At 40.8% G+C, this 12,692-nt stretch overlaps 1 protein-coding gene across 1 annotated transcript in view; it reads right to left on the minus strand.

The window, feature by feature from the left end:
• The window catches only part of lama1 (laminin, alpha 1), a 63,309-nt gene extending 51,265 nt beyond the window's left edge, over positions 1-12,044 (minus strand). The window contains exons 1-3 of the mRNA XM_014181268.3: positions 11,798-12,044; positions 2,127-2,297; positions 1,809-1,921 (exon numbers count right to left, since the gene is read on the minus strand). Of these exons, the coding sequence (XP_014036743.1) occupies positions 1,809-1,921; positions 2,127-2,297; positions 11,798-11,861 (348 nt within the window). The 5' untranslated portion in view covers positions 11,862-12,044. The remainder of the gene's footprint in view (positions 1-1,808; positions 1,922-2,126; positions 2,298-11,797) is intronic.
• Between the last annotated feature and the right edge of the window lie 648 nt (positions 12,045-12,692).

Here is a 12,692-nt window from a genome sequence, read left to right on the forward strand (position 1 = left end):
ATTTATTGGCATGACACGCTTGGTTTTGCTTTTATTAACTTAATACAAATGTTTGTTTGATCTAGTGTGATAATATTCAATTATTGTTGTATGATAATGTACCACCTTGAATAATTTGGCCTATACTGTGTATTCAGCACCAGATACATTTCCATCACTCACTGCTACCATATCTCAGGGTTAAGTCTTGACAACTCTCTTTGGTAGCAACGATAGAACATACTGTATAATTACATTACCATATCAAAGTTATCACACGTCAGGAATCACACTGGGAATGTTAATGAAACGTCGACCTGTAATCCCGACTTCTCTCAGCCTTTGATTTTCCCCGTTTCTGCATGTGTCTTCACAATTTTTCCCTGATAACTCTCGAGGGGAAGGAAATGGAATCTTCTGCGGTTGCAAATGAAATGTGGAGATAAGTGTACGTTTACTGCGGAGTAGTCCCAAACGCTCATTTTGAATCTAACGCACTAGATTAAAGTGCCTGGCTCCGAGCTGTATTCTCGTCACCACTGGCAGAAATGAAAAACAAATATTGATGGGTGTACGGGAACCTGTTTATTCCATTTTCATCTCCTCTATTGCTAAGCAGTGGATAAACATCACATCTCAGATGTTAAGCCTGTTGAGGTAGCCTATAGTAGTGGGGGGAAAAAAATCGATACAGTTACATATCGGGATACTATTTTTGACGATATTTCTGTATTATTTGCGCTACTCGGCTGTACCTGCTCCAAAACTCCAGTCTTTTCCCTTCATATCTTGTTCTCTATCTTCTTTTTAAATAGGGAGACCATTTTCAACACGTATATTTATACCAGCACTTATATTTACATAACTGATCAAAACTCATTTTCTCATGGCTCTCTTTTGTCCCTCTGCAGGGAACATATGGTGAGCAATATGTGATAATATTATATAGTCAGGTCCCTGGCAATTCCCAGCCCTCGAATCAAAATTGAGGCTAAATCTAGATGGAGCATGATGTGTAATCTAGGCAGACAGAGCGTTGAAAGGTAGGTGAATGGCTACACACACGCACACTTTAAAGATTGTATTTTCACATGAAAACAATTACTGGGATGTCTACATCGTAATTAGTTCCATATGTGCATTCCCGAGGTCAATATAAGTTGCTGGAATTCCCAAGAGGAAGTGGGGAGGGGTCACATCTTAGCACTATATAGTGTGCACCTCTGAAACAGGTTGGTTAAAACACAGCACCATCACAGTGGACTACTATAGTGTGTGTGTGTGGTGGCTCGATGAAAGAGGGTCTTGTTTCGAGTGCCTGTTGAAACAGGATTTTTTAAAGTAGCTGGCTCAGCTCAGTCCCCCCCTCCCTCCCCTTTGGGGAGAGAGAGAGAGAGAGAGAGAGAGGAGAGAGAGAGAGAGAGAGAGAGAGAGAGAGAGAGAGAGAGAGAGAGAGAGAATGTGAGAAAAAATAGTCTTTAAAAAAAAGATGTAGGGAGAGAGGCCATCCAAACATAGCCCCCTCCCCCCAACATTTTTTTATCAGCAGCACCCACGTTTTATTAGTCACATGAAGAGGATGCACATGGTAAACACCGTCCAACCACATGCTTATTTGCAGGTTCCTTCTCGACAATGCAACAACAATAAGAAATAATAAAAGATAAGAATACGAACATAAAGTAAATGGCTCAGTAGAATGGAATAACTATTTTAGCTTAAGTATAATACAAGGAAGGCACAATTTAGAGTGTGTATGTTCCCAGCATGTAGCTAAAGAAAGTGGTGCAGTGTAAAAGCAGCAACATAGCAGTCCTCAGAATTCCTACCTGTCGTAAATCCAGAGTGATCGTCACCAAGTGGAACTGGCGGCCATTTTTTATGCTTGGGCTCTGCCACCACCCATTGGTGCCGTCAATAGCATTGGTGATTGGATGTTGCTCTGCATAATATCAAGAGAATAGCAAGAACATAAATACCATGAATCCACACCTGGAGTACTGTATTTCAGACAGATGACTCAAAGACAGTGAGACTGTGGAAAGTCAAACTGTCTGGAGCACTAGCCAGCAGGCATAACAGTAAAACCCCAGACTCTCCTCCCCAGCCCTCCCCTATGCATACTTAGAGGCTCTCGACTACCGTACCTTTGAGGTTTTGACTCTGGGCATTACAGGTTCGACACTGCGAGTTGCGGATGCGTCGTCCTGGTACGTGTTCCACCAGCTTACAGTACATCTCTGGCTCAGGCTCTCCACAGGTGGCGTTGGTGGTGATCTCTGCATTACTGGCCAAGTTGAGGATGGCAGGGAAGAGACCTGGCAGAGATAGAGATGGGGTTTCAGACCATAACATGCATCTATCTACACACAGAGACAGGGTATGATAGAGTACATGGTCTGTCTATTCACATAAGCATGCACACACTAGAAAACACTCCTTCATACTTACACATTATTTAATGTAATTTAGCAGACACTCTTATCCAGAGCCACTTAGATAAGCACACACGCACCTTCACATTACCCCCCAAAAAAGAGGAGTTGTATCTCTCCCTTCCAACCGCTCCGTATCTCCCACCCCCACCACCATCCCCCCACTCTCCACCCATCCCCCCACTCTCCACCCACATGTTTACATGGACCATTGATAGGTAAAATGGTCAGGTCGAGGAAATTGACAAAGGCTGGAGTCTATTGATGGGTGGTGTGGGCAGCTGTGGGCTGCTGTTATAACTACCCCAAGGCCCTCTGGGCTTCAAGGCCTTTGTCCAAAAGCATCTCTCCATCTCTGTCTCCTAACAGAGACTTCAGGAGGCTTATGCTAACAGATGAAATTCTACACTGAATAAAAATTTAAAAAGAAATGTTTTTGACGGTGTGCTTATAAGATGCTTGTCATTTTATAATTTGTTAACCTTAAGTATACAAATTAAAGGCCTGCTGGTCATGATTTATAAATGGTTTATACATGTGTTTACTAATGCTAATAAATATATTAACCAATGATGCTTACACTGTTTATTAATAGTTAATAAACTAGATGTTTATGAGCAGATCTTCAAAGAAGTCAAACCAAGTGTCACATCAAACAAAATCTCACTTAGGGCCACCAAAAAAATACAGACGGCTCTGACTGCATGTGTGGTTATGGATGTGGGTACGCGCAGACCCGCGAGCCACTGCAGCCCCTCATGATCAGCTTAGATTTTTTTGTGGCCCCCACCCCCATCAAAGTCACCCATACCTGATCTAAAAGATATGTAAGATTCAGAGGAGAACCTTGTGAGCTTGGCCTATGACTTAATCCTATTGAATTGAATGGCCCCAAAGCATTCCTGAGAACACTGATGAGAACACTGATGAGCACTTCAGAGGCTCAAGAGATAAGGAAGCTGGGGGATGAAGTTGTTAGCCTAATGACATAGCAGCAATGAGACATCTGACCAGACCAGTGGTAGCATGTCTTGGAGTCAGACCCACTTATCAGTAGTGACCATTGGGATCAATCCCCTTTCAGCATATGAGCCAGTACCATACGGTTCAGCTCTGCAAGATAGTGTGAAATCGGGATGACTGAATGACTGACTGACAGACTGTCTGTTTGTCTATCTGTTGGTGGCTCGGTGGCTGCTGATTTCTCATTGACAGAGAGGCTTGACCCCTGTGCTCTGTGAGCTGGAAAGGGGAAACCCAGGGAGAACGGATTGGAAAGCAATTATCCGGTTCATGACGACTATTCATTAGCTTGTTATAATGCTTTTACCACAGCTTGCCTTAAAAAATAACTTGATTTAATCTTAGAAACTATCCTGGGATAGAAAGAAACCTCAACCATGTTCTCTGACCACCAAACTCACAATGTTTTCATAGTTTGGAAATCAATTATGTTTATTGATTTTAGTCATCCTCAAAGCAAAATCTAAAATCTCAATGGATTTGATCCTGTGAAAGTGAAACACAATATTTATTATTTTGGCTCATGGTAGACCCAATCCCAAGAGGGCTATTTAACAGTACCTAGCTTTGACATGATCTAGGTGCCAATAGCTGTGTGAAGGCAAGTGACAGCCCTGGTCAGCTGAATCAACACGCCACATGGGTGGTATGTTATTGACACACAGCAACTGGTTGTGGACAGGGACAGTCAGTCAGGTCCTGGTATTTCATCAATAAATCACCACCTAGTCGTGATGTAACGGCACACTGCCTGTCCCTGCTAATCAGTGCTACTAAGCTGACTGACACATAGTCAGGCAATGCTGTCACACATAGATGTGGTAATTTGTGGTAATTTCAGGATTGTTAAGTCTATTAGCTGGGGCTCCTTTGCATTGGGGATGCTTTAGTCATCTGTCTGCGTAATCTGGGCTCCATAATGAACGTTGCCATATGGTGGAAAATGAAATCAAAGCCAAGCTAGCGTCCTTGTCCTACTTGTGTTTATTTTTCTATAATTATGGGCTTTAATCTTCTTTTGAACTGTTGATCACGTACTGCGTGTCTTATTATATCCTGCCTGGTTGGCCCTGTCCGGGGGTATCATCGGACGGGGTCACAGTGTCTCCTGACCTCTCCTGTCTCAGCCTCCAGTATTTATGCTGCAATAGTTTATGTATCGTGGGGCTAGTCTGTTATATCTGGAGTATTTCTCCTGTCTTATCTGGTGTCTAGTGTTAATTTAAGTATGCTCCCTCTAATTCTCTCTCTCTCCCTCCCCCCCAGAGGACCTGAGCCCTGGGACTATGCCTCAGGACTTCCTGGCTTGATGACTACTTGCTGTCCCCAGTCCAGCTGGTCATGCTGCTGCTCCAGTTTCAACTGTTCTGCCTGCGGCTATGGAACCCTGACCTGTTCACCGGACGTGCTATCTTGTCCCGGACCTGCTGTTTTCGACTCTCTCTCTCTACCGCACCTGCTGTCTCTAACTCTGAATGCTTGGCTATGAAAATCCAACTGACATATACTCCTGAGGTACTGACATGTTGCACCCTCTACAACCACTGTGATTATTATTATTATTGACCCTGCTGGTCATCTATGAACGTTTGAACATCTTGGCCATATACTGTTATAATCTCCACCCGGCACAGCCAGAAGAGGACTGGCCACTCCTCAGAGCCTGGTTCCACTCTAGGTTTCTTCCTAGGTTCCTGCCTTTCTAGGGAGTTTTTCCTAGCTACCATGCTTGTACACCTGCATTGCTTGCTGTTTGCGGGTTTTAGACTGGGTTTCTGTATAGCACTTTGTGACATCGGCTGATGTAAAAAGGGCTTTATAAATACATTTGATTGGCTTTATAAATACATTTATAAAAAATATTAGCCCCATAATCATCTTAATCAGCTTATCTGACATAACATATGAGACAGCTTTGCTTGTTAAATTCCAGTTTTGGACTCTACTGCTTGATATCATGTGATGTAAACTAAAACTGGGCATACATTGGATCTGATTGGTCTGTTGGTTTGACCAATGTGCTCTCAACATCAGAGCTGTGGGGTTTGATCCCCACATTACTGACTGTGTTGCTTTGGATAAAAGCATCAGCCAAATAACCATTCAATTTATACAGTATATACATCATACAGTGTCCTTTCCAGCACCAGTTCCAACAACTATGGTGGGTGCATAACCAGGCCAGTGCGATACAGCTAGGCTCGGCTCAGTAGAGTGAAAAAGACATCAGTCAGTCAGTGAGGCCTGGCCAATGTTTGGACAACAAAGTCCTGTGATTGACTGGCCTGGACCTGAGCAGGCCCCCAAAAGTCAGAGGTCATCATATCAGCCTTACACATAGACTTTGTAACTGTCCCATTATGGCGTCAGTGAGAGCATGGGCTGTGCCATTGAGGCCTAGTCCATTCACTTCTTCTACTACTTCTATGACGGTGCACACAGCCACCTAGAGTGTGTTGTTTGATCAGTTATAAAACCAAGGTTGCCGATTTTACTGCCACCTGCAGTTATGGAATGTTTCCTCACTAGTATAATTCATTGGCTGATCCCTCCTGGTGACCTGGATGGAATTAGGAAGTCCCACCCAGTTGACTATTTCAACATGAAAGTCCTCAATGGCGCTGCTCATGCCAAAATGGACTTTTTGGCACCAGAGTCCTCTATCTATCTCTATGGCTTTACCCAGGATTACCAGGGGACTAATTCTGCTAAACTGCGAGTATCTTTGGAATGCCACTGTCACTAAACACAAAAGACTAACGTTTCAACAGCTCAATCACTGATAGATAGCATCTGGGTCAATAAGGTAAAAATGCTGGCCATGGCTGAAGATGTTAGCCAATATGCTTGGGTGGTATATTTGGGGGCTCCTGAGTGGCGCAGCGGTCTAAGACACTGCATCTCAGTGCTAGAGGAGTCACGACAGACACTGGTTCGATTCCAGACTGTATCACAAGCAGCCATGATTCGGAGTCCGATAGGGCAGCACACAATTGGCCCAGCGTCGCCCGGGTTTGGCCAGAGTAGGCAGTCATTGTAAATAAGAATTTGTTCTTAACTGACTTGCCTAGTTAAATAAAGGTACAAAAAATAATAATAATACATGAAAAAAATATATATACCGTATACCAGGTTTTTTTTTAAAAGACACAGGATGGTTTTTCAATACCGTCAAAACGAGTTCATTGAAGTTTTTCAACAAATGTGAATATTTATAGCTACTTTTTAAGTTAATACCTGCAGTCAACTTGTGCAATACAAAGCAGACAAAGCAGATTACGTTCTTCATTTCACTTGTCCCATACCTTACATTATGAAGCTTACCGTAGTTCCCCAGAACAGTTGAGCCAGTCATGCTTTTGTTTGTATATAGCACAACGGGAGAAAGCCGGAGCTGGTGAGTCCATTGCTCACATGAGGTGATTAAGTTACACGTATGCAATTCATTACTAAATGTTTGCCATCAGATATTTTATAACGGCTTTCTGCTGTGTTTGAAAGTCAAAGAGCTCTGGATTCGTTTTTTTCCCCTGTCCTTCCTACAGGAATGTATTTCTACTCCGTTCTTCTCCCCTCTGTTCCATGTACACATGCTGCTCTTCCTTTAGAAAAGCATGCATCACAACTTTGTACATAATATGAACAATTTCTCTCGTTCACTTTCTCTTCTCATCAAAAACACTCATCAAAAATGACATTCGGTAGCTACTAGCTAGGCTTGTATAACTTAATGAGATGAATTTGCCTATCTTTACAATTAGTTTATGTTCGTTTTCTCTCGTTAGCATTTAGCCAACATCATCTATGTGATTTTGCTATTAGTTTGTGCTAATTTTGTTAGAATTCTAGTAATAGAGGCAAAAATGAGCTTTTCTTGCGTTTCTAGCACCCCCTAAGGGGTTATGCCAGTAATAACGTAAATCCCGGGATGAGAGAAGGACAGTTTGACTATATAAAAATCTGGATACAGCCCAAACCTATTAGCCAACTACCGTTTAGCAGTTCAGGTAGCATTACTCAGCGCTTAGCGGACTCGGGTTATGCAGAGAATGTTGTGTAAATAGGATGAGAGTGATTGTGAATTGATTGAACAGTAAAAGTAGTTTAACTGATCGATGCATTCTCTGTGTGGCACATATATTTGTAAAAGTGTCTATTTGAGGGTTTTTTGTTTATATCCAGAGAGTTTGGTTGGAATGTTCTTGTTTGTACTATTTCCAGTAACCCCTCCCCCCCTCACAGTCAATGGGATTCAGCTTATGCACTCAAACTAGCCTTCAAAAGCACTTCAGTTAGAATCAATCCTCGAAAGTTTGGAGAAAAAGGCTGGAGGATGGCACACAATCATACTAAGTACTTCAATAACCATTTGAAAACACCTTAGTAGCCCCTTACTACATTGCCTTCCACCCCAGTCGGGTTAAAATGCTTGTCTGCATTACCAAATCTGCTTGTGACTTTGTCGAAAGTTTATAAGTCAAACTTTCCCTTTAATAATTAACCACAGGTCATGAACATGATTCCTTTCTAGATCAGGAGAGGTTGGTGATGTTGATTTCCAACCCCCCGTGGCTTTTTCCGCACTAATATCTAACCTGTTTATGGGCTACGACACACACGCACACACACACACTCTCTTCAGGGAGTCAGTCAACGCAGCTGAGGACACAATGTAAGCGTATCCTCTTATGAACCATTATCAAGGTGTATGTACTAATGTCTGACACTAAACCAGGAGGTAGGCAACTGAGTGGATCCAACAAGTCACTCACTCCATTCCAGCTACTCAGAGGTGAGAAGATAACCACAAAAACTCTCTATCTTCAGCATCTCTCATTATTTGCAGTGCTACCTCAAACCACCTTGAATCCTAATAGGCCCCTACTAAATGTAATCAGATGGGAGGGTGGACTGATAGCAACTAAAGAAGGTGACACAATCAGAACAATGGTGTGTCAACAATGCGGTTGACTGATAAGACATGCAGTCGCAGTGTGACTCAGATGACTAATCTCTGTATTGGAGAGTAGAGGTGTAATAATAAATGTAGAGATATGGAGCTGCTTTGTAATATAAGATATATAGCTGCTGGTTGTAGTGTCACGGTTGTCGTAGGAAGAGGCGGACCAAAGCGCAGCGTGTGTGTGTCGTTCCACATATTATTTACTCTGTGAAACTATGCGATATAAACTGAACTAACAAACCGTGACGCAGCGGTGAAACATACACTACTCAGAAACAATCTCCCACAAACCCAGGTGGAACAAACCCCTACTTAAGTATGATCTCCAATTAGAGACAACGAGGACCAGCTGCATCTAATTGGAGATCATCCCAAACAAAACCAACATAGAAATACAAAACTAGAACATGAACATAGAAATACAAAACATAGAAAAACACCCCCTGTCACGCCCTGACCTACTCTACCATAGAAAATAACATCTTACTATGGTCAGGACGTGACATGTAGCTTGAATCTTATTTGCACAAAGATAGATAGCAAGTAATTGATATCAAATCAAGTGGCATTTCGGTGGTATTTCAGGAAAAGAATAACCCAAGTACTGTTACAAAATGGTATTTCAGGAAAAAATGACCCAAGTACTGTTACAAAATGCTATTTCAGGAAAAAAATGACCCCAAATACTGTTACAACATGCTATTTCATGAAAAAAATGACCCAAGTACTGTTACAAATGGGAATATAGGGGCATGAACAAACTTCACGCCTGAATGTGTCCACACAAATAACATGTCTCAGAATTTAAGTCGGCATGTTCTTAAATGTGCCTAAAACAAAAAAGTACTTGGTAGACCTATAGCCAGAGGGCATCCTAAAGAGAGAGCTCTGTCATTACTATAGTGCCAACCCATCCACCACGCCCTACTGTGGTCCAGACACAGATACTATAGCTGGATCCAGACACACCTGGCTCTATATAATGATGAGTTCACCTTGGAGGTGTAAAAGTCACTGTCTTAAAATGAGGCTTTAGCTACAGTCAAAATCCCACAGTGGTGTGGTGCTATGAGGGTAAATCAATTCTTTCTCTCAGGTGCAGGGTAAAAATGATGCAAAATGGACCCCCTGACACTGTTTTCTGCTACCAAAATGGTTGATCATTTCCCAGAGGGAACAGAGTTATGTAGCACAGCTCGACTCAAGGTATCATTCATTAGATCACACTGTAGCAAAAAAAAAATGGTTTCTTATTGGACAAGTTCAGGTAGTCCATCCCTGTTTCAGTTCATTTTCTTCTATTTGGTGTATTAATGAATATGACCCATCTTGGCTCTGTTGACCGCTTCACTGGGTCTCTGTCTTTCACAGTGTCACATAAAATCGCAGGTGAGAAATCCTATTGGTATGGTAATGCTGGTTTGGATTTCATTTGGGAAGCCTTGCATATTATTGTACCAGTTTGTTAACACCACCTAATGTTATGAGCTCTAATGAGATTTCACTCTTCATGCTGGGAGCAAATGGGATTGACACCTTTGCATTGAATCTGTTTGATGTGTTAAATAAATGTAATAGATATATTTGTTGCATTTGGAGATCCCCAACATGGTAAGGCCAACAAGTAGGTACAAGCTTCTCCAATGGCTTTGGAGAAAGGAAATTCCACAGTTACTGGAATTACTCAAACTTTTTCACTTTAAAATGTAGGCCAAACAAAAACCACTGATTTCAAAGTGTAACAAACCATACAACTCTATGCTCAATTACAACATTGAACAATTTACACAGTAAATAAAACAAAGAAAACATTTACTGGAAAATCTGTGCAGTAGCAAAGTTTGGTAACAGAATAACTAGGGTTGAGAATAGCCAGGGACCCCACGATACGATATTTTCACCATACTTAGGTGCCAATACAATATGTATTGCGATTCTCACGATTCTTACGATTCTATATGTATTGCGATTCGATACTGTGATTTTATTGCGATTCAATGTTCCAAACATATTGCTGACCATATGTCTGCTGCAGATGGACAAGCGAGAGCCATGAGCAAACAAGTTTTTATCAGTCATGGAAATAAAAGTACTGAAAACAAATTGGGTCCCTATTTAAAAAGAAGATGGAGAACAAGCTATGAAGGAAAATACTGCAGTTTTGGTGCAAGTACAGCAAACTAGCGTAAAAATAATATTATGATACTGTCAAAATGATACGAAATGATATATCATGAAAATGATATCCCAATATGTATACATTTTTCCACCATCACTAAGAATAATGGTAAAACTTCCCTCAGTTTTATTCTGTTACCAAAATATGTATCTGCACAGTTCTTCCTGTAAATATGTTTTTGGAAAATGTTTGTGCATAGAGTTATATGGTTTGTTAAACTTTGAAATCAAGTGTTTTGGTTTGTTATACATTTTAAAGTCTTAGCATAATTCCTTTACCATGGAATTGCCCAGAAGTCTTCTACAAGCAAGCAATTATTCAAGTTCTCAAGTATTCAAGCATATCAATTAAAAGTGTGTTTCTTAAATGTGTATAATAGAATGGCGAAAAGCTTAACAGTACATCAAAATCTGATTTTGATTTCAAGTAACACAAATATATACAAAAAAAAATGACAAACCAAGAGGGCATGCAATGAAAGCTGGTCTATTTGAACCCACAAAACTGCACCTCAAACATTTTCTACTGATGACATGATTGTTATTGCAATTAGAGGCATTGAATTCGGGCTTGAGGGCGACCCGAGCATGTTAGCATGACTATGCTTTGGAGAAAGAGGCGTCAGCCATTGTCATTCATTTCAATGACAATGGCCTGGATTTTCTGTCATGTGAACCTCTTGAGCAAAGACCGTTAGGAATGAAAGGAGAGTAGGTGAGAATACTAATAACGTTAACGGTTTAACAAAGTAACTATCACGTAGATTGACCAGTGATATTAGTTTACTGGTGATGCAGCATGTTGTATAATAAAATGGGTAGCCGACTTTCTAATGACTTGGAAAGCTCCTGTCTGTAAATTATAAACTTAATGGCTGAATTATTATGCCACAAGTGTCCAATTTCAACACCAACACCCCATGGGTAGGCCTATTACTTTTCACTCATTTTATGCAATAAATATGATTTATTCTGGTAAATGTAAGTAACAGTAAAATAGTAATTAGGCCTATTCCAAGTGTATTATAGCCATCAATAAAACTAAGTATAACGTTACTATTTCTAATCCTCCACTTATGCTTTGCATTAATTAAAGTGCATATTCATTACATTGCATAAATAATTACAAAATGCTTCGCCTCGGATGCACTGAGACCTCGTGCTGAATGAACATTCAGTCAAAATGCAGTCAATTGGAAAATGATTGTTTCCAGCTCACCTCTTTGCTGGCACTCTGCGGAGGATGCCCATAGCAGCACAATTGCACAGAAGAAGAGCTTCATCTTTAACACATGTGGACGTTGGGTTCTAATAAATGTCTCCAATAATACGTTAGGAATATATTTTCTAATGTTTACAGGAAATTATAGACTAAAGTTGTTTAGTGTGTCCCCTCCTTTTTATCTCTCCTCTCATTCATTCAGCTAACTTTTGTCTCAACTTTTTCATTCTGTCCCGCTACAAAGTCGCTGGCTGGACCGCACCATTTGGTGAGGAGCAGAGGGGTGTGACCAAATTGCACAACTTTAAAAGAGTAGCCCTTTTAACCTCTATACATGCCAAAGGATACACTGGGTCAACTACATAGAAGCAGGCTTTTAGTATACAGTACCAGGTTGTAGAATTCTCCAACCATGAACTACAGCCCATGTAAATATTGAAGCATGATTATGAAACTGGAATGGAAAGCATCAGTGAGTCACCATTATTTAGGGAATTCAATAACCACAATCAACTGTACAAAGTATGTGTAATAAAGGCTTATGTTTGTATGAAACATGTCTTCCAGATTAATTGCATAATGTTATCAACAAAGAGAAACAAAACTAAGCAATTTATAATTCTGGATATTAAAAACTGACAGCAAAATGAAAGTTTGATCCATTTAGCTACATTACCAATTACTATAGAATTCCTAGAGGGCCTCATTTTTGGGTCAGGGGTGTGTGTATTACTGCCCTCATGTGGACAAAATGAATATATATGGGAATGATAAGAAGGCCTACACTACTGCAGTAATACACTGAGTGTACAACAACTGAAGAGACCAGCAGTGTAAAGACAGGAGTGTTAGAGTCTACATGACGTATCACTAAGAGCTACAGATTTTATGA

This window comes from Salmo salar, chromosome 29 (genome assembly GCF_965601325.2).
Source record: "Salmo salar chromosome 29, fSalSal1, whole genome shotgun sequence".
NCBI lineage: Eukaryota > Metazoa > Chordata > Actinopteri > Salmoniformes > Salmonidae > Salmo > Salmo salar.